Consider the following 22,994-nt stretch of genomic DNA (forward strand, 5'->3'; position numbering starts at 1 on the left):
CATTTATACAATTTTATAACTATACTCTGCTCTCAAACACATCCTGATTGCTGCAAACTGGCTGAAATAATGACTATCCACCCAATATATATGTCATGACAGCAGGATTTTTTGCAACCCTAAATTTCAGCCAGTTACTCTGATCTGAGGAAAGAAGACAGATTAGGAATAATTGATTTCAAGCTGAGACCCCACTCCCAAACACCTCTTCCTTAGGGCCTAAACTTTGAAGTCCAAAGACTGCTTGGGCTTCTAGGAGAGTTTTCCAAATCCTTTACATTCCTTCAGGCTTCTTCTACATTCCTGTGCTGCTGCCCTTGGCACTGCCTCCTTCTTACTGACCCCTTCTCAAAAATCTGATTTTTTTAAAGATGACAGCCAACATCCTTAAAGGGTTCCTAAAACCTGTGGGTTTGGTTTGCCTCTTTTTAAATACAGAAAATGGGAAGAGCCATAAAATCTTTAGTCTCATTAAGCCTGTGTTCATTGCACACAAATACCCTATTAGTTTCCCACCAGAACTTCTGTATCTTTGTCTAGGAGGGATGGATAAGAAAGAGAGATAAACTCCAACGTGATTCAGTAAATTATAGTTTTAATGCTGACACAGGGATCTTGTGCAATGCTTCCCAGCAAGCAAGCAATCAGGCTACCTGAAAAACAAGTCCACTGTCCTAATTACTGTCCCGTTTTGAGGTCTCCCACATTCGATAAACAAGACACTTTTAACACACACCAATGATTTACAGAAAGAACAAAGGAAGAGAAGGGAAATGCAGACAACGTGATTATCAACACAGTATATGCTTATTCTTCTGATAATATATTTTCCCTTGGTTATCAGTATAGGAAAATAGTTGCATCAGCAGCTCATAGAACTGAAATATTTATCTTGCTGTTAAGCATATCTGAGAAGGAGACTGATAAGAGTCATGCCTCCTGTGGCTACACAATGCACGTCACATGGCAGTTGTCGGGCTCGTCCAGAAACAGGGTGCTGAAGACATCGTTGAAAAAGGTGGGGTGGTATTTGCAGGCTCTGTCACAGTCAGGATTAAAGTTCACCTCCAAGATCTGAGGCTGCATGATTCTTTTCCCTGTGAAGGTGAACACAAACACTCCAGCTTAATTAATACAAGCTCTAGAGAGATCCCGAATCACCACCTGTCTTTAATCCAGAGATTACAGAAGATGGCTGGAAAAAGCCATCTTTTATGACCCAAACTGGGTTGGTTTTGTTTCAGTGGGTTTGGCTTTTATTGGAGGGACAGAGGTTTGTTCTACCATCATTATCCAGAGGACAATCATCCAAGAGATTCTGCAATCACTGCTAATCCAGTGCCTGATTTAGAATGAGAATTTGCAGCAATTTAACAGGATCTCCCTGATACATTTGCCTTGCTTGAAACAGCCTGAAACATCTTCCAGAAAACTCTGCTTCTCCTTTCATGGCTCAAGCACACATCTTCCTTTCTTAAACCTCCTGGATATCCAGCAGTCCTGCTCCTTTACACTGCAGCCACTCACATTTGTTTGGCTTTTTTGTGTATGTGTGTGGTGGCTTGTTTGGGTTCTTTTGTTTGGTTTTCCCCCACTCCCCCGGGGTTGTTTTGTTTTGTTTTTCTCCAAACAGAGAACAGGAGCAGCAGGGGCACAAGGGAAGCAAGGAGGCAGCCAAGAACTTGACAGAATAAAGAATTCAACATTCAAATAAATGAGCTTCTCACCATCTCTGCTGGTGTCCCATTTAAGCATCAAGTCAATGGCATATATTGCTCTTGATGATGGATAATCACAGATGCCAAGAGGTGCAGGTTTAGCTGAAGCAACTTGGAACAATTCAGCAAATGCCTTAAAAATATCTGCCTAACAACAGAAAAAGGACTCTGAATGAGAAGGGAGGTTCCACAAAAGCAATAAACATGTTTCTAATCACTTCATTAATACAGCTTTTTAGAGTTTGTATAAATTACACTAGGCAACAGAGGAAAATCTGCACAGTATTGGCTTCAAAATGTGCATTTAGACCTAATGACAACACAGGGGTAGTCAGGACTGGCTGTGTTATTAAGTCCAACATGGTGTAATCATGAAATAAAATCCTCAGATCGTGAAATAAAAATCTTTAACAACAAAGTGTTTAAGGGTGAATTATGCAAAGTTAAGAAATGGTTCTAAAGTAAAGGTCAGCATGTGATGTCCTTTGTAGAACTGACACACATGAAATATGCCTTATGAGATAAAAATGGAAAAGCTGAGTAAAGAAAACCCCAAACATATCCATGAACATTTACATGAGAAAGATGAATTGCTGACTTACTTGTACTGTTGTCCAAGGATATTCAGGATATTGTTTTTCAAACAGAGGAATGAAGTCTTCACAATGTACCTGAAACAGTTTCATTGGGAATGACTAAAACAAGGGAATGGAATATCCAATATTTTTTGCCACTCATACAAATGCAGGTAGAGAACAAGGGAATTAGTTCCTGAATACCTTCTTTGTTGCAGTATTTGTTGTCATAAGAGACCACACTAGGGCTTTGACAATGACAAGCTGCCACTTTCTGTAACTCTTTTATTGTCTCTCTCAATGTGGGTTATATTCAGGATGAAGGTTTGTGTTACCTTATAGAAACACAGACAAATGGGGGGAAGAGGGGAAGGAGTCCAGGAAAATATTTGCCTTGGACTTAGGGTACTTAGAAATAGGTTATTTGCTAATAGACACAAAGCAGGCACTGGAAGATCTTCTAACAACAGAGAGGTGAGGGAGTGTTTTGGGCTGTTTGCTCACCTGTTTTAATGTTACACCAGGAGCATAATTCATGACCGTGAAATGCTTCTCATAGTCATCCAAGTCATCAAGGGAGAATGCCCTGAGGAACAGAACAACTCCTTAAGTTTCCAAGGGGTCAGATTCTAGTCCAAGACCCTCCAAGGGTCAGATTCGAGTCCAAGACCAGTGAGGGGAAGGTAATTACCTGTTGGAGAACCGCAGCCAGAACACATCATAGCTGTAGAGCCTGAGTGGCTTTATGGACCTCAGCAGCACAACATAACGGATGTCAAACTTCACCATCCCCACGTCCTCCCTGTGGAACAGCACTGGCTCCTCAATGTATTTGCACACTACCTGCAACAAAGCAAGACCACAGAAAACTGAAGTGTCACTGAATCTATTCAGCACAGGAAATCTGAAGGAAATAAATTTCCTTTGCATTTTTCAGACTTCCCTCTCTGAAGCAGCTTTTTCAGCTCTGCCCTTTAAATCCCATTTAAAACCACACTCTCTCTAACCTTTGGGCTGCTTTCCCTGTGCCTGATGATGCTGTTAAGGCTGTTGGTGATGTGGGTATCCAGGCTTCTGGCCAAGTTCCATGGTTTGCATATCCAGTGGTTGTCTTCTCCTCTGACAGAGAGAGAGAGAGAGAGAGAGAGAGAGCAACACCTGTAAGTATCCACCTCATTCTTCTGTCTGAACATTCACTTGAACAGGTCTATATCCTCTCCTGAAAAAATACTTTATAAAGCTGTGGGCTGCAGTGCAAGAACTAAGGACTTCTAACTGGCAGCTGGGAGCAGCAGGTGTTAGGAATAAAGGGGAGAACAAGCAATGGTATCTTTCACAGATAATTTTTTTCATTAAGGGTCTAGCATGATCTCACTGGTTATTTCCTTCTTCTGCATCTGACTCCATCAAAGGGGGAAAACAACCCATCAACAGCACAGCACCTCCACGGACATGCACAGGTCTCCAGGTGGAATCATCCTGCCAGGAGTGTGAGGACGTTCTGGCAGGGTATCATGCCATATTCCAAGTTGATTCCCTAATGACACCTCCAAATCAGTGACATTAAATGACACCATAACTCATCTCTTTGGGAAGAAACCACACAATATCTCAACAGCTCACATTACAAGAAAATGAAGGCACAGCACCATCATCTCACTTTCTAGTACTCAGACACCTCCAGGTGCAAAATTCTTTGAGATATCCTTCAGAAAAATTGGCAATATGCCGGTCTTTCCATGTATCCCTTAGAATAGTTAGGACAGGGTGATGCTGTAGATTTAAAACCCTAAAGCTCCACAACTGCTTTAAGCTAACACTGAAACTAAATTTTACTTTCATAGCCTTACAGAATCCAAGTACTTTAAACATTTTCCACTCTGGCTTAAGTGCAGGAACAACTGCTATAGTCCCCTGGAAAAAAAACCCCACGCTTGTTGCAAACACATTTTAAGCCTTTGTGTATCAGTTAAATATAAGAGGTAAGGTCCTGACTAGACAAAAAGCAACAAACTTCAAATCTGTATTCAAACCACGGCAAAGTTCCTGGGTTTCAAAATGTGCTGCTTAACTACTGCTACAATAAAAAAAAAAAATCCAAAAAGCTCACACTTTCCAGGCAAAATTCACTTGGACATAAAAGCAGCAAGAGCCAACTTGTGGCGGTGCAACAGCTGCCAAGCCCAAAATGTGGGCTACTGGTATTTGAGGAAAGTTGGGAACATGAGTCACCTTCTGTCACGTTGCTGGAAGTAGCTGATGAACTGAGGCAACTCTGTCTGGAGGTTAAAAGTCCGAGGCAACCACCTGGGCCCATCTGGGCCTCCAGCTCGTCGGGCAACGGATGCCAAGCAGTCCTTGACAGTCAGGAGGTTCTCACACGGGAACTGATTCACCATCACCTCAGGCCTCTCCTCACTGAGCTTCCTACAGAACAAACAGGTGTTGGTGAAGGAGGGAGGCCTTTGGGAAAAAAAAATTGTATTCTCAGGGGAACAATTCCAACCTGTAATCTTTGAAGTGTGAGAAGTTGTAGAGGATGTCTGCCTCCCCCTCATTGTCCGTGAACACGAAACGGGGATGGGTCAGGTTGTTGAGGACTTGCTGAATGTCTGTGAAAACCCTGGAAGAAAGAAAAAAAAAAAAAAAAAGAGGCAAATGAAGGGAAACATCAGTTTGATCCGGGACTGATCAACTCATGTTCGAACAGAGAAGTTTCAATCTTGACTTTCTGCAAGAATTATGGTTTTCCAACACACGCCCTCTGTGATACACAAAACCATTTTAAATTGAAGTGGGACAGATACAAAACGGATATTTTGAGACAAATCTCAAAGACAGTTAAGTGGAAACAGATTCAAAAAATTGTATTTTTGAGACAGAAATCTCCAAGGTAGTTTAGCTCTGACAGTTTCACAAAAGTAACAATTCAGAAGATGACGACCAAGTCCCTGACAGAGAAGCACTAACAGGAATTCACTATTCTACATGAGACGTCCATGACCTTGTAAATACCTTCAGTGCTGGAAGGGCTCTAAAAATCAACCTGCTGTCACTCCCATGAAAGAAAGACACAGGAAATCTTGTCAGGTTAACTCAGTAGCTACAAAAGATTATTTTCCTTTGGTCAGAACTTCCCACACAGAGACATTTCCAAATAACCAAACCTATGAAATGTGTGTGCATTAGGTACATGCAGGAAATACAGGCAGCTTTGAGGTTTAACACAAATCTCCTCTCAACCCCACTTAAAACCACACCAAAACCCAACCCAAACCTGATACACACCCCAGTACAGGACCAAGAATGAGAAAGATGTTGCCTATCTTAGGAAATTCCCCTCTCAAATAAAACCAGTGACTTGGATGCTAAAATAAGCACACAGAAATATGGGTTATTTTGATGATTTTACAGCTAGAAGTGAGGTCACTTAATTCAGAATTCAGCATGTTGACTCAAAAATGAGACTGATATAGAAAAACCGTTCTTATAGTAAAGGAACATTTAAACAGACTAAGCGACCACTAATTTTTTCCACAAGAAACTACTATCCTTCCTCCTTTCCAGACCTATTCTTACCCATTGTACAACTTTCCTCTCCTCCTCCACTACTAACCAACTGGAAGATTTATTCCCCAGACACTTCTCTGGAAAGATGAACTGCAAAAACAGCCCAGTCACGAAGGAAATAACTTCTTTAAAAAGAAAAAGAGTGTAAGGTGCTTTGCATAGCTCCATGTGCCAAATATGCATGGAAAACACACGCAGCACGAGAACTGCTAAAATTTAGAGTTGCTCAGACAATCCCACATGGGTTCCTTACAAACACACCCTACAGTACAAGGCACCATCCCACAAAGACACTAATCCCATGCAGTCCTAATACCCAAACCTGGCTAACAGGTCTTAGGAGCAAAAGGGTCATCAGATCTACACACATGGATTCTGCCTGTTATATCTACCCAGTAAATGGCAGCAGCAACAGTTCTGTTGTTGTTTGTTGTTCTTTTCCTTCTTGTGATTAAGCCAACACACTGCACGTATTTTTTGTGGCAGAGTGCTGGAATCCCTGCATTAAGAATTCCTGGCTTCTGCTCCAGGTTGTATGTACAGTATCTGGCTTCCGGCTCATGAAAAAGGGTTAGAAGTTACTTTTCTGAGTAGCTTTCAGAATGACTGTAGCTTGCTACACGTGGCTGGATAAAACTGGTACAATGTTATGTATTTTGAAAAGTGGCTTCTTTCCCCTCCAGTTGCCCCCACAGCAAACACCTTTGGAACCTCTGGTTCCCGAAGTGAGTTTTCTCTTCCAGCTAGGGTAACAAGGGGGCTGAACCTAAGATGTTCACCTAACCTAAGCCTGAGGTGTTAAAACAATTAATCAGTGCTGAAAGTCAAACCTGTGGCAAACTCCCTTACTCCAGTCAAAAAGAGACAGTGGTAAGAAAAATGCTGCTGTACCAAGGGCCTGAGGGCCTTATACAGCACGGAAGGACACTTGGAGAGCCTGGCAGCATCTGATAAAGCCAATAAATCTTACTCCACATCATTCCCTACACATCATTTGATCAGTCAGAGGTTTTTGTGTCCGACCCCAATGCCCCTTCTTCTGTAAAATACAGAATAAAAAGCCTGCTTTCTTAATCTTGAAGTCTTGCAAAGAAATTCATGTGCCAGGACACTCAGGATGATGCATTTTAACACTTTCTTAAAGAATACAAAAATGCAGCAAAAAAGAAACAGGGGTGCTCAACTGTTAGGAGCAGAAATACCACTGTAACAAGCCGACAGAGGTTAAGATTTGAGGGAAAATAAGGCCATTTCACTCATTCTAAGCTTTTAAGTTTCTCCACCCTTTCTGTATGCAATCCTCTGACCATAAAAGGTCCTGGGACAGCCAAATAATTCCAGTTGCATAATGAAAATTTCCTGGAAACACGATATAAAATTAATGTATTTCACTGCCAACACCTGTCACTGAGTTCAGTGGTCAGACTCCCTTAGGTGCTTTAGTATTAAGGCATAAACCTGAAAAAAAATCAGATCTCTGCACTGAAGAACACAGACTGTAAGGGCAGGCACCTGACAATTACCCAGCAGTTCCTCTGTTGTTATCTAAGGAGCAATGTAGGATCTTCTGTGGCATTTTCCCTGACTTTATTTAAATATGTTGGTAAACATTTCCATGTTTATTCTGATAATACACATCCAGACAGGTAAGAAATGCACCAAATCTCATTTTGGCTTGGACAGATGGCAGAACCTCCACTCTGCAATACTGTAGCATCAGCCAACCTATTCTGGACCTTTCATTCCAGTATCAATGACACACTGAACTAATGAACCCAGCTAAACACACCTCCCAAATGAGGTTTTTCCCCTCCTTGTCATGGTTGGGATGCTATAAAGTCTGGGATTTAAGAAGATATTCAGCAAAATTGTGCAAATGAGACAAACTATGTTGAGATGTTACTTAAATTACTCAAAATACTTAAAGCTAAGAAGTTATGAGAATCAACTCCAGCAGCACAGAGCTGACAAGACTGTCCAAAGAGATGCCTCATAAAAGCTCTCTGGGCATTTTAAAAAAATGACTGAAACAGCTGAAGAGAAACATGAAAGAGAAGACCTAGAGAAACAGAGATGATCAAGCCCAACACAAAATGGAAGGACTTTTCATAATAAAGTTGTCTTTGAAGCATTTAGTTCTTTTATTCACTCTTTTTTCAATGCAGCACAGTTGGATAGAACAATCTCCTTAGGCAGCAGTTACTGTGCTACAACACCTACTTGACCCTGTAATATTGAGAGGAAATCTCTTGTGAGTACATGGACAGGGTGTGGATGGAATTCCTTAGAAGCAGAGCAGGAAGAATTTGCTGTGTTCCCCCCTCCTTCCCTCTCTGTTGTGAATGCCATTCGCTTGGAACAGAAGAGGTAGCAGTGAAAAATAAATTAGCATTTCCCAACATTCTATTAGAATGCATCTCCCTTTGACTCCTGTATCTGAAAAAGAGGCAAATACATGACGTTAAAAAAGCAGCTTTGCTTTTTTTCACTCAGCCTTGTAACCAGAGGTTTCAACTAAATAACAGAATCTGAGCAAGTTAACAAATGCCTCCCAATAAAAAGTGAGTTTGATTTTCAGTAGTTCTTGTCAGGTAAAGTTGTTCTAGTGAATAACAAATCAGCTCAACACAAGAAGCTGGTGTGTGAGTAAACCTACAAAATACATTTTAGTGCACAATGTTTCAAGCAAGAACTTAGATCCCAGAGTCAGGCTACAAACACCCTGGAGTGCAGCTCACAGCACATGCCGAGCAAGGGTATGTTTTTCTGGAATAAAAACAGTCACAAAGCAGCCTGGCCATGCAGCACCACTGCTTCTGCTCACAAAAATCCCTTATCTGTGCCATGTTCTTCCAGCTTTCCTCTGGAATGGTTTCACAGCATACGGTCCACACACATCCAATTTATAACATCCCAGGTTTTGGTAAGATTCCTGTTTGGCAATCTCATCTGAAGAAGGGGAGTAGACTGTTACATTCACACAGCACAGAGCAGCACAGGTACTCCTATGGACATGCATTCTATAATGCAGGAGAGAAGTTTTTATTATATACCTTAATCATACTTTTTAGTGAAAACACCACTTAGTGTTAAAACATTATGCAACTTTCTTTTCACCCACAAGGTGGCACTTATTTAAAAAAAAAAACAAACACTGAAAACCCAACTATTTTTTAGAAATTCCGTAAGTGGTAATTCACCCACTTTGAAGAATAAATCCAACAAGAGCAACTGGTAAGGCAAAATCTCAGGCAAGTGGCTACATATGATCACACCTTTAACTTTTCTCAAAGCTGGAAAAGGCTGTTCAGCCTGAACACACTGCAATTACTACACAGGATCTTGGGAAGGAAGCATTTTGTTTGCAGATACGTACTTGAAAACTTTGTCTTTGGCATAAACCGGTGGCTTTATCGCTACAGGCAGTTTTTCCTTGTTTTCTGCTAAAATGGCCTAGAAAACACAGAAAAGCACAAAAAGTTAATACCAGGCAGAATGAAAGAGGTCAAACTCCACAATATTCAGCAGATATGAACAGCAGCTAAGATCAAACTGAATTTTAAAGTGTGAACATTCAGGTTTATAAAAGAAGTGAGTGAAAAAATAACATCGTCTTTCAGGTGAAGCTACAGGCAAAATGTTCTGTGTGAGCCAATGCTCATCCAAGCATTTTATTAGCAATATCCTGCTGAAGTTCAGCCAGGTGAAATTTTCTCAGATTGTAAACCTTTACAGATAATTTCCTGCAATTTCTTATCTCCATGTAAATATTTAAACACACACATATATATTTATAGATATTTAATAAGCAAATATATAAAAATATGTTTAAAATACATAGGCATATATAAATGTATATAAAAATTTATATAAAAATTTATATATAGACTTGTAATCACAGAAAATATGCCAGTCCACTTGCATGTCTCATTGGTTCACCATTGTCTTTGGTGCACCTGAATTTCATCAGAGCTACATTTTGAGAATTGCATTATGTTGTGTAATAAGCTGCTCAGAAAAACATAATAAATCAGTACAAGAGCAGAGGCAGAAGGGAAGCCTATTAGTAAAAAAGAACAAGAAATAAGGCTTTAAGACCAGGGCTTATCAACACTGTTGAAGGACCCTGAGAAATTTTTGTTTCTCCTAAACATTAAGCAAAATCTCAGATCACAGTAAAAGACAAAGCTCCTGTATTTCCAACAAAATGGAAGACTGACCATTTAGCCACAATGTTTTATTACAGATAACCAAAATTATAGGAGGTTGGAACCCAGTTCTGCTTTATGTAATGGAGCCTCTAGAGAAGAGGACAATTCTCAGAACAGGAGCAGAGGATGCATTATTGTCTTTCTTTGCAGCTCAAACCCAGGGAGCTGTTGCAGAACAGCAAACTGCTCTAGTCCCAAGAAATAATTCTTCCATCCCAGAACCACTTCATGGGTTTCTGCAATCATTGCCCCAGCAGTACCCACAGTACCATTTAAGTTACAGCCTTTGTGGTCTGTGTTGGAGGCCAGAAACAGGTAACAGAACAAAAAACAGGCATCAAAACATTAAGCCACACTGCTGTGGCAACAACTCTCTCATTATTTTACCTAGAACACTGAAGTTTTCAGAAAAACTAGAATAAGAAATGTAATATCCTTAACTACCGCAAAGGCCAACAATACAGCCCATTTAACTATTATTTGCACACAGTAGTAAAGCAGTTGCAAAAATTGTACAGTGATAGCAGTGAACAATTTTGAAGTGGTCTGACTTACAGAAGCATTTAGAAACATTTTCACCCAGCTGTATTTTCCTGCAGAATTGCTGGCTCACATATTAATGCAGCAAACAGATCTCTGAAGTTGTCTGTAGTTTATTTTTGTGCATGCAGCTCTGCTCATGTGGAAATAGGGGAACTAGAAGTGTCAGGAACACAGGAACTCATTCTACCTGTATCACTTCACTATTCTTCACTGGTCTCAGTTAAGACTTTAATCTACTGCAAAGACATTCTAGAGCAAAAGAAAGCTCTGTGGGTTGGTTCTAGCATCCGTGTTTTGCTCTCATCTCAACAGCTGAGTGGCAGAGACACAGTTAAGGAAAAAAAACAGGCTACTCTGAGAAGATATTTTAAAGGTGGAGTGGTAAAGGAGGACACTGTACCCATTTGCCACACAGTTCTTTAACTAGACCTGATCATACCAAAACAGAATTAAAACACATGCAAAAAAAAATTGCTTTATCTGAGACCCAGAGAACACATGTAAGACAAACTGTGGGTGCACTGTTCTTGCTTATTTGTTAATGCAAAGTATGTCTCTTCCAAAAATGCAAATCCCAACCAGACCTGGGTTACAAGACTGCCTAACTATTTGGAGTGTATGCCATTACTTAGTAGAAGCAGGTTAACTTCCATTTCTGACTATGTATTGTTAATAACAAGCTGGACACAGCCTTTTCTGCCTCTCATCTCTCATAAGAAATGGACAGTTGGGGTACAGACTCATCTTTAGAAGCTGCACTTTGAATGCTGTCAGTGGCCAGGACAGCATCCTCACCGGCATCAGGTCTCTTCATTTTTCTTAAAAGTGAATCTCATGCAGACTTGGTTCATGAAAAGGAGATTCCAAACATTAATTTCACATCCTTAAAATATCCCAAATATCCTTTATCAGAAAGGAGAGCTTGAAACAAACCAGATGAGTACTTTATAACAGTGCCATCCAATTAAAGATGTCTCTGTTCCAACATTTAATGGTTCTAAACCATGACATTAAAGGAGTAGCTCAGTAGCCAGCCCGAAAAATGTACAACCACTCCTAAAATAGTAAAACAAATCTTTCTGTAATTCAAGACTTGAACAGCAGTGCTACAGTCATAAATGCAATGCATCAAATATCTAACAGGAAGATGGATACCTCATACGATGTACTTTGTAGCATGCTTATAAAAAAAGCTACACAATACTGCTAGAACTCACTTATGGTGCTTCAGTATTTAAACACTTAAATGTTATATATGTTTGTCTTACTGTGCTGTGAATTTTATTTTAATTTAAAGGCTACACTCTGAATCAGTGTTTAGGTTTAAAAAGAAGTACGATCAGAACTCCTGCAATGTTTTTTCAGGCACTGCCTCTTCTTGACAGAGGTCAAATATGATATTGGCTTGTTGAAATGATACCTGGTAATACTCATCTGATGGCTCTGGTGTGAAGCAGCTGACATCCAACACTTCCTCAGGCACCCAGGGTAACAAAACACACTTCCTGATCAATCTATCCATTTCCCCATGAGCATAATCACGAGTGACTTCATCTGCAGCAAAACAGGGAGAACCTTTAGGAAACGTCTTTCTTCCTCTATGGAAAATCTTTATCATGGCATAATGATAAAGGACAGCTGGAGAGTTAATACCACCACAACTTTTGTTACTTGAATTAAAGGTAATTAAAGAACCACAATAAAAAGGGCATTATTTAGGAGGCTTATCTCCTCCACTTGATGGAGGCATAAGGTGGCCCCCCATCATGATTTCAGGAATAAACTGTTGGCCTGGTATTTCCCAACTTTCAATACTTGACTTTCTGACTCAAAGCTACAAACAGACTTTTAAGGATTTTTTTTAAACCCTCAGATGACTGAATTGGCAGTTTCACTATGACAGTGATGCAAGATTGAAGTTCTCTGCCAATAAAACAACAGCAAAATTTTTAGATTGGTAAAGGTCCTGATCTCACAAATTATGGAAATACCAGGCAGAGAACTTTTAAATTTGACAGCATTACAAATATGCAGCCATTTTGGTCTTGAAATATTTGTTCTACTGGGAAATGCTCAGTGATTTGTAAGAATATGGCCCGGCTTCTATTGCAAGCATTGAATAAAATAAATAAAACCACACTTACCACCGGTTTCCAGGTCTCTCAAAGGCCAGAGAACAGTGTAAGCAATTTGCTGGGGCATATAAAACAGAGGTGCTGTTGCAAAACTAGGCTGATCTGAGTGCTGGATGCGTGATCCAAACTCATCCATGATGTACCAGACAGGAACCTTCTCCTCTGCAGTCTGTAAGAGGAAACAGGGTGAGACATCCTGCACATACCAAGAGCAAGAAAAGCACCAAAGACAGAAGGATTAGTTTTCATCAAAGTACACCTTCCTGCAACATTTTCATGAAAAAAATCGTGAATGAAAGAATAAAATTTAAATTGCTTGGTAGAACTGCTGTGGCCCTTTTACAGAGTCAGAGATGGGGCAGAGAGATTAGATTTGAGATATTCAAGCAGTTCAATGCCAGAGAAGGGAACAGAAGACAAGTTACCTACAGGTTGAATTAATTACCTTCCAGAAAATCACTTTTCAAGTGGTAGCACAGATAATTCCACCTCACAAGCTATTCATGACAAGTTAGGAAACAAAGACACAGGATAGAAAAACTCAGAGATACTGTTCAGATCTCCTTTTTATTCAAGGAAAAAGAAGAAACAGTCACAATGAATCCCTTTCTCAGGGAATTTTTGGGCCTGATTCTATTGTGAGCTAAGCTCAAGATTAACTGATAAGAAGAGAACAACCTCAAGTCCCTGAGCTAAGAGGTGCAGGTTGATCATGTTCCCACTGCACAGGGCTCAGCCCAAAGAATTCACCTTTCTCCTCTTTAATCCTGAAGACTCAAACTAGCCTTGGAGCTACACTGCAAACCCTGCAAAACGTGTTTTAGCTGAACCCTGAGAGATGTATTCCCACAGAAATGGTAGGTGTGCACTAGAAGTGATTGAAGGCTCAGGACATGCTGGTACAGAGCTGAAGAATGTGGGGCAGAGTGACCAAACCTGGTGTCTTATCACCTAAAAGTGGCAGCCCTTGGAGTAAGTCATGCCTACAAACACTTAGGTTCCATCCTGAAGGTAGCTGGCTCTCCCCTGAGGGTAAGCAAACATTTACACAGCATGAACAAACCAGGAAGGTAAGTTATTTGACAGTGTACACACAGCCCTGGTGTGTAAAGCTCTCTATACAGAACTGCAAACACAGCTAAAACACACACTTTTATGCAAGACAAGTTGATTCTATGAGAGGTTCTTTCCTCCACTATGAAAAAGTTTGAGTAGAAAAATAAAAGACATAACATACAAGCAGACTTCTTTTGCAGCAGACTTTTCTCCTCTCTATAAAAATCCCCTCAAATTTCTCATCAGAAAGCTTGTTTTAGCTGTGCTTTAGCTCTACGTGGCAGTTGCTTCCCTTCCAAATAGAAGTTTATTCTGAAATGCCTGTAAAGGACTTTTGTTAATTGAATACATTTCTCTGTTAACATCCACCTACTCGAATGTCTTCACCCCAAAACGTTTAGCATCCTAACTAGGCTTTTTTTTTTTTTTTAACTCACTCCTTGAGAGAGCTGGTAGGTCTGGTTGTATTTCCACATCTCCTGCAGCACTTGCTCGATGCTGCCCTCGTCTGGGATCTCGCCGTGGAAGTCGATTCCCATGAGATTGGCCATCCTGTGCAGCAGCCCGGGCACGTGGAGCAGCTGCTGCCGGGCGTGTTCCACACGGTATGTCCAGGCGTGGTCGATCAGGAAAACGCTTAAAGGGAATTTTGGTGGCGTTACACCGCTGTGTTTTCACACGTCTACAGCCAAACGTGCTGTGAATTTCCCTGCAGATGGTTTGATAACTAAACCTCCTCTTACTCACCCAGTCACTCCCAGAGTACACACTGTGGCTTTACAGCTTAGTAAACTTTCCAGCAGTAACTTTACACTCTTTGTTTTGTTCTGGAAAGCTTGTTGTGCATTAGTATTTCAATGAAAATGAGGAGCAGACAGAGAATAGAGCACTCAGTTTGTAAGCCTAGTTCTTTCTTCCCTTTTAATCACTATTAACTCCACTGCAACAACCTGATATTCTTGCCTGAATAAGGAAAACAAGACATTATTTTGCAAAATTATTCCAGGATCTTGTCAGCCATGAGCTCTGTGACATCTAGCGTCTTCTGCAAAACTAGGTGGAGAAGTCTGATCATCAAAACCCTGTATATGCTGTTAAAAGAAAATTACTAAGTTTTAAGTGTTGATTTTTTCAATTTGGTTTGGTTTTTAACTTGGGTGGGGTGTGTCCCCAAGTTATTTTTAGGAAAAAATGCACTGTTCAAAAGAATTACAATCTAACCCAAAATAAAACCATATGCATCTGGCACAGCTTCCCTTGACAAGTTTAACACTGATTTAGGCTGCGTGATTTTGAGGAAAATCCACACAGTTATTCAATATTTTGGTTATATCATCATACTGCACCATCTCAGAGAAAACTCTGAATTCTACTTGCTAACAAAAACCCCAAACCAAACAAAAGAAACCCCCACAACAAAACCACCCCACCACCCATATTTCAGAAAGTTAAAAAACATGTCAGCTGTCACGTAGGGCGAGTACCCTCGAACAATTACTGCATCCCAGATTCCACACACAGATGAAATCTCATTTCATTTTAAAATTAAAGGCTCCAGAGAATGCCAAGGTCAAGCTCTTTGCAAATGTGAGCAAACAGGCATGTTGCTGTTCTGCTCCTTCATCCACACACACCTGATAGGTGCAAGGAAGCCCAGGATCATCACAGGAGGCAGTTCTGAACTTCACCATTTATGTGCATTCTCATATTTAGAAAGGAGATGACTTAGTTTAAAGCAGGGATATTACTCTGAAGCTGCTTAGTGCCTCCTTAGCCTGGGATTTGGGAAGATCACAGTGGGTTTTTTCCATGGGCACAGTCTTGCAGATACAAAGTTCTGGTTTATTACTGCAGAATTCATTTCAAGGTTGCCTTTCCCCTGTTTTCTCCCTCAGTTCACTAAAACCAATTTCTAAGCATCTTCCTGCATGATTTAGAAAGGAATAATGTTAAGATACCTGCACTCCTAGTACCCTTTGCAAGGTGAATGCACCTTTCCTCAAACACACAGCCGTGTCTTAGAGCAGGAAAAGAGGATTTCTGAACAGGGTCAAACAAGTTTCAAGGCAAACTATCACTATAATTTTAGGGTTTCACACAACTCAAAGACTGAACACTAAATCACTACTCACCTATTGGGATTTGAGGCTTGAAGCCCATTCTCATTTGTTACGATAACTTTGAAACAAGGTCCATTTCCAGGATTTGGCTTCTTTTTTAATTGTTCTTCCATTTCTTCATCACCTTCTTCCTCATCATCCACCTCTTCCACTTGCATTATCCCAAAGTAGTCACCAGCATCAAACACCTGAGATGGAAAGTGCACAAAATATCAAGCAATTGGTTAAGGCAGTGCCCTGATATGCACAGTGCAACACTTGCAGACATTTTTTGCCTGCAATCTGATGAAAATTGGCATTTTTACCTTAACAGTATTTATTATTTCACAGTTTAACAGAACTGTTTATATGGGAAGTTTCTTTGTTAACATTGGCAGGAAGCTTTGTTGGTTTCTTTCCTACCAACAGGTCTATTAATGATTGTCTATTAGTTTAATGCCTCATTAAGAACGTCTGAGGCTGAATACAGAATACTTTGGCTCAACCTTTGCTAAAATCAACAATTTAAGACCTGCAAAACCAGGTGCTACCCAGGCTCCACAACCAAGCTAAAGTACACTGAGGTACCTGAAGAGAAAGAGCTTTTACCAACTGAGTACTTAACCAGAAAAAAGAATCACAGAATGGTTTGGGTTACAAGGGACCTTAAAAGATCATCCCAGTTCCAGCCCTGCTGCCACAGGCAGGGACAACTTCCAGATGCTAAAAATGCCTAAACAGCTTCTTAGCTAAATACTAAGGACATGCTAACAAAATGTTGGCTAACATAAGCACATGTATTTTTCTTAGGGTAAACAAAATTACTTTGCAAACAAACTCATTAGAGATTAAAAATACACGTATTAAAAAAAACCCAACCAAACAAAAATCAGAAACTGTCTTAGCATCTTCCACTTCAGCAGGTGTCAAAATAGGCAGTAGCTCTAATTTATTCCTAGTTTTCCAGTTTGGCTGGAAGAGGATAACATTACTCAATGGTAAGCAGTATCACAGCTTCTGGTGTTGTAAGAGTAGCCACCAACATTTAAGTCTCTGCACAGCTGCCTGGAAAATTCATAGTAACTGCAGGCAGGTCCCAGCAAAGGGAAGAGTGGCCTTCAGGGGTGCTCACACCTCCTTTCCATCAGGTTGGCTCCCAGCTGGATCAGCTCCCAGGTCTGGTTCACCACACAAGTGCTAATCCCAGCCCATGGCAGCCAAAAAAGATCTGCCAGGGCACACGCGTTCCACCCTTCCCTGAAGTGACACTTCACTGCTCCTGCCACTGGATCGAGAGCCGTCCTCAACGAGCTCATTAGCCAGGAGAAGGAACTGCAGCCAAGTCATTAGAAGATTAAAACTGCAAGTGTGAATCACTGGAGCACTTGACAGGTGCTGCTGTGTGGCTTTCTACACTTTTGTCTACGCTTTATTCTACATCTTTTGTCTTGAGAGTTTGTAAGACACGAGGGAGCCACTGACTCAGGTTTAGCCTTCACTCCCAACAGGCTCCACCTGCTCAGCAAACACCCCTGGATAAATGTTAATGTGAAGTTCTTCTGCAACACTCAGGGAAGCTGTTGGTTTTATATTTTATTAAGTATCATCTCAAGACTTAAAAAATGAAGGGATTCCAAATCCCCTATGCCAAAGTTTTGATCTCTCCCTCCAACAAAGCATCCGATGCATGAGACTGTAGCAGCTGCATTTAGCAAAAACCTCCCACTTTTAATAACTTCACAGAATTATGCTTAATGAAAAACATCTCCTAGAGAATTTATAACCTTGTGGAAGTGAATTAGGCATATTTCTAATCTGCACCAAATCACACTTCTTGGAGCAGCAGCTCAGGACCACCTTAATCAGTGGCTTTTTGCAAGGGTTTTGTTGTTCTTTAAACTCACTGTGGATGATGCAAACACTGATGGCCTTGTGGCAGAAGCACCTCATTGTCAGTGTGGGGACACAGCACTGCTGTCCTCCCCTCCCTCCCTTTGAGGTGATCTGTCACACTGAGTCTGTTAACACAGCAGCTGCATTAAGGGAATCTTAATTAAGCTGCTTAAGCAAAAACCAGCTGGATAAGATCACGCCACCAATTTGAAAAACACAACCTTTGGTTTGAAGCAGAACAGGGAGAGCTCCCTTCAAGTCCTCCCCCAGAGTAACTAATAATGTCCAGAAGAGAACAAAAGGGTACCAACACCACATTTTGGTGGCACTACTACTCGCAAGCAAAACGTGTCTGGGCAAAACCCCTCTCCCTCCTCTTCAGGTGCAGTTCCAACCAAACAAACCCAACGAAGCAGAGAACCTGATAACAAAGCAGGCACATGCCGTGACAATTACAACTGCAAACTGCTGTAAAGGCCACAGGTAGACTCTGAGCAACAGCCTGCCCTCCCCTGCTCTGCAAAGTAAAGCCTAGTAGTATTATGCTGCATTCCTTCTAGTAATTAATTAAAAGCCTCCATTTCTAACTGGGATGAAACTCTAAGAAATCCTTTGCCAGCAACGTCTCAGGGCTATAAAACTCTTGCTGCAATACACAGAAGCCTGCAAAATAACTCAGCATATGGCTGGAATAGGAAAAAAAAGAGAGATTATGAATAAAATTGGATGCAGGCACTACGTTTTCCAGGCTTATACAAGGCTTATCCATAAGTAACATAAGAAACAACCGCCATAACAGAAATACAGTTTTAGTGTTTATAAAAAATGATTACACATGCATCTGTTTTGTTTCTGAAGTTTCTGCCAGAAACACAGCAAAGTTTTCCTCCCAGCAGATGATGAATGCTAAATGCGAAATGGATAAGTAAAGGCAGGTTTACCAATCTAGCAGATACAGTGTGTTTTGAATGAGCAATCCAATATATAATCCAAACACAAAATGCTCTCAGAAGGAAAGCTGCTCCAGCAGATCTCAAGGTAAATTAAAAAAAAAAACAAACCCAAACCCTTCATTTTTCACAGGTTTTAAGGCTTTAGTGTACACAAAGGAGGGAGGGTGCTTTCATTCCATGTTGAAGTACATATGTGTTGGAAAACAGTTGCTTGGGCTGGGTTCTAGAGGAACTGATGCAAGAGATATTTTTATCTCTATTATGGATGCAAATTTTTCAAGTGCTATGCTAGAAAGTTTTAATCTTTGCAACAGGTTAGGACAAATGAAAAATTCCTCCCACCTCCACACATGAAAACAAGAAAACTCATCCCTGTGCTCCATGTTGCACTGTTTCCCCCCCCCCCCAGTTATTCTTTATTACCTAGGCTTCCAAAACATTTTCATCCTGTCCCCTCACCTCTTTTGCTTTCTTTACTGCTCTCCTCCAGGCATTCCTCTTGGTTCAGTTCTAAGTGAGGTACTGTAGCTCTGTCCCTATCTCCTCAAGAGGTCATCCCAGTCCACAGCACTCCTCACTGGAATTTTTCCTGGACATGCCTATCTTCTCAACATCCTTTTGCCCTTCTTGACAAACCCCAGAAGCTACAGCAGTAGGGACAAGCATCCTCAGCAGACTAATTTACCTTCCCAAGCTCACTGGAGTCATTAAATCTCTTTCTCCACACATGATGGAACACTTAGTATGGAAGAACATGCTCAGCCACCACTGCAAGCAAAATGAAACAGAAGCAGCAGCTGCTGCCTTAGGGCACATACTTTCTTCATTCTGCCTTTTGTCACCCTGCCTCTGTAAAAAGATCAGGACCACGGGTCTCCTCTCACTCCACTGTCTTACCTTCTAAATGTTGGTAGCTCCTTTCCTACAAACACTCGTATCATGACTTGCTATGCTTCCCTCCTGACCCTGCTTTAAAGTTGAGATGGGGAAAAGAAGCGTTCAAGTGATTAAAAATTAACTTGTATACAGATGCTAAGCTGCAGTCCCCTCTCCTTCCCCACTGTCCTACCCTACCTGTTCAAACTTCTCATCCCACCTCACTTGTTTCCTCACTGCTCATCATGCTCTCCAGCAAACCACCACGAGTTCCCTTCCCTGCCCATCAGATCTCTTTCTCTCCCCAGGACTAAAAGTTCACCTCTTTTATCTTTCCTTCTCCAGGTTGACTCCTCCAGACTCCCTCGAGCACTCTCAAGTCTCTAGACAACTAGTTTAGGGTTGCACCTCTTTCCTGCCTCAGTTCCTTGTTCCTTTACCTCCACGAATCCAAGACAGCTTTCCTCCTCACTGAGGCCGGGTTGGGTATGTGCAAACCAAAAAAAAAGCCTTCAAAATTCAATTCGTGTCCTTACAAGCTCTTTATTTTAAATGACTCCTCGACTTTGTTTCTCTTCCCTTTCTCACCACAAAGCTCCAGGGAAGCGAGCAGGTGGTTGCTACAAAGGTGAAAAGGGATACTCCATCCTGGAGCTGTGCCTGTGCCACCACATTCCCTTTAGTTCAGGGCCAGGTGTCAGCTCCTGCTGAAACACAACCGGCTCGGGCAAGGGGATGGGCTCTATGATGCCTGGGCAGGGCTACAACAGGGCAACTCAAGACTCAGACGGGGCAGCATCCCCAAATTTATGCCACCACATCTACGAACGGCAATTTTACAAAGGTTTACAAAATTCAACCCGATAAAAAATCAGCACCACCAGTCTGAGACACTTTACAAAGCAGCCCTTGAATTGTTATTGCCAGAACATTCTCACACCAGCATCCCTGTTCTCCGATAGAGGTGAGGAGCTTTTAATTGGATCGGGAATTAATGTACAAACTGAAAACGCTCCTGGAAGACATCCTGAGACAGGTAACTTGTGCGTACAGGAGACCACATCTGCACAGATAAATGACTGAGGGCAGGGCAGACCTGTGTGCAAGCGAACTGGAAAAAAAACCCCCAGAAATAAAAAAAAACCATCTGGCAAAAGCCAACCCAAACCGTAAGGGATTAACATATAGCAACATTAATACTACTACTGCTGCTGCTGCTGCTTTTTTAAATTCCTCTTGAGCAAGAAGGGCTTAAGGCTTTAGGACACTGCCATGGGTTTGGCTGCGACAGAGCTAATTTTCCTTCTTAGCAGCTGCGTTTTTTTTGATTCATCAGCTCCCTCCAGCACTGCACCTCCGCTCTCTCCAAAGGCTTCGGGCGAAACCAGACACTCTCCGCACACCCCGATCCACTCCGCGGGCCCGAGCCGCGATGTCGGCACCGCATCACACAGCCCACCCTCCCCTGCTGAGGGAACACCCCGGCTCGCTTCTCCTCCCCAGCACGAAGGGGGCTCCCCCCCCCCGGGGCACGGCTCACCCACCTCTCCTCGCAGCTTTCGGCTCAGGCTCTCCCAGTACCTCGCCGGGACCCCCGAGGCGCGGAGCGCGGCCCCGTGCAGGGCCACGAAGGCCGCAGGGTCTCCCTCGCCGTCCCCCGACATGGCCGGGCCGGGCCCCGCCGCTCCCGCTCCCGACCGGAACACGCCGGGAGGAGGCGGCTCCAGCCCTGTGGAGGGCGGGGAGGAGGGAGGTGCCCGCAGCCACGTCCGACAACACCCCCGAGGAGAAGGGGGCTGAGGGGACTCCGGCCTGCTGAGGGCGTGTGGGCTCTGCCTCCGCTTCGCTCTAATAAAATCACAAAAGCTTCAGTAAAATCGCAGCGTTTATTGCGTTTATTTTCCCAGCGTTTTCCCGACCCAAGGGGGGCTTTTCCCAGCCGCGGCCCCTTGCGGCGGGTTGCCATACCTGGCACGGCCCACAGCGGTGGGAATTCGCTCTCTTGAGAGGTGCGAGCGCTGAGGAAAAACTAGACGGTACACGGTCTTTTTTTTTTTTTTTAAATTAAAAGCAGTTTTTTTTAATTATTATTTCAAACTCCGACAAGCAAATTTTAAGGTGTAGGCCCCTCCTAAGTATAAGAGGGAGATGTGCTGTTCACAACCGGGGAGCTGCCTTCCCAGTGCTGTTCAGAAGAGGTTTTCTTCCCTTCCTGCCAGGATTTTGTGGGGAATAGCCCAAACCAGTTTCACCCGAGGCTCTCTAAAGATCACTGGTAGCTTTGGTCTCGGCTCGGGTATGGTTATAAAGCTACAAGAGCGGGTGTCCGACACTCGGTGGCTGCTTGGAGGGCTTTGCTGTGCCTGCTACAGACGGACTAGAAAGAGATTAAAAGCGGTGCCTACGTGCTGTAACTAAACATCAGCCTTTAGCAGCTCAGTCTTCAGGTTGGATATCTGAATAGTAAACGCAGGCAAATCTTCCTCTTTGCCTGGGACCGCGTCTGCCTCCCCACGTGCTGCATTCCCACATTTCCTCGGCATAAAGGCTCCGCTCGGCTGTCGCTGAGGGGACCTCCTTGATTAAACAGCATAAGATCAAAAAATAGTTGTATTTCCAGTGTTCCTTGACTGGGTTCCTGCCCTGCTACCCTGAGTTTGAGCATGTTTTTTTGCTGTTGTTTTGGTTTGGTAAAAGAGGGTGGCTGTGGTGTTGATCTTGCCCTAGTATTGTAAAATGTGGAAATTAGATCACTTACTAGTCCTTGCTTACTGAAAAGGCCACTTTTCCCTCATTTCTGTCTTTGTCATAGACTCACTACCTGACGACGGCATGTTATATATGCACACAACACGATAACATTTCTACACGGTATCGAGTATATCAATCTACATGACCTGTTTTTTTAGCATAGATTTCGTTCCCTACAAAAAATGTCATCTCAAGTTGGGAGTGTTTACTACTCCTCATTTGAGCTGGTTGTTTGTTTCATTTGTTTACTTCTCATTTGTTTGTTTGTTTTTGACAGATGGCTATAAAAATAAGAAAGTTCCCAGAAAATACATAACAATGTTACAGTTGAGTAAAACGAACCAAGTATGAAAAGTGGGGTGTATTTTCATTTCTTTGTTCAGTAAAGCAACAGTGATGATGTCCTGTCCAGAGGCAAGGGGAATGTGATCCTGCTCCATCACTTAATTCTTGCTCGTGCCATAGCCCAGAAATACCACCGTGAGCCTCTCAGGAAAGCAGGTGGATAATCTTCCCAAAGAAAAAGTCACCACAGTATTTTATTCTGATTGTTTCCTTAGCAAGAGTGGCTAATTTACAGTGCCTGAACAATGGAGTCCTTACTGAGGCAAAGT

At 42.1% G+C, this 22,994-nt stretch overlaps 1 protein-coding gene across 3 annotated transcripts; it reads right to left on the reverse strand.

The window, feature by feature from the left end:
- Window positions 1-578: 578 nt before the first annotated feature.
- Window positions 579-21,359, reverse strand: TTLL12 (tubulin tyrosine ligase like 12). 3 transcript variants are annotated; one of them, XM_027693635.1, is made up of 14 exons: window positions 21,174-21,359; window positions 15,941-16,116; window positions 14,246-14,444; window positions 12,762-12,921; window positions 12,038-12,171; window positions 9,240-9,316; window positions 4,800-4,916; window positions 4,526-4,720; window positions 3,301-3,412; window positions 2,985-3,136; window positions 2,798-2,879; window positions 2,321-2,389; window positions 1,728-1,866; window positions 579-1,097 (listed from the first exon to the last, which is right to left on the reverse strand). In XM_027693635.1, exons 1-14 carry the CDS (start codon window positions 21,291-21,293, stop codon window positions 946-948), a joined length of 1,884 nt encoding a protein of 627 aa, XP_027549436.1. In that variant the 5' UTR covers window positions 21,294-21,359; the 3' UTR covers window positions 579-945. The 3 variants fall into 3 exon arrangements, with proteins under 3 accessions (XP_027549436.1, XP_027549437.1, XP_027549438.1); XM_027693636.1 differs by lacking the exon at window positions 21,174-21,359 and adding an exon at window positions 19,952-20,084; XM_027693637.1 differs by lacking the exon at window positions 21,174-21,359 and adding an exon at window positions 19,213-19,369.
- Between the last annotated feature and the right edge of the window lie 1,635 nt (window positions 21,360-22,994).

The sequence above is a fragment of the Neopelma chrysocephalum genome, unplaced genomic scaffold (assembly GCF_003984885.1).
Source record: "Neopelma chrysocephalum unplaced genomic scaffold, ASM398488v2 Primary Assembly neopelma1_92, whole genome shotgun sequence".
Lineage (NCBI taxonomy): Eukaryota > Metazoa > Chordata > Aves > Passeriformes > Pipridae > Neopelma > Neopelma chrysocephalum.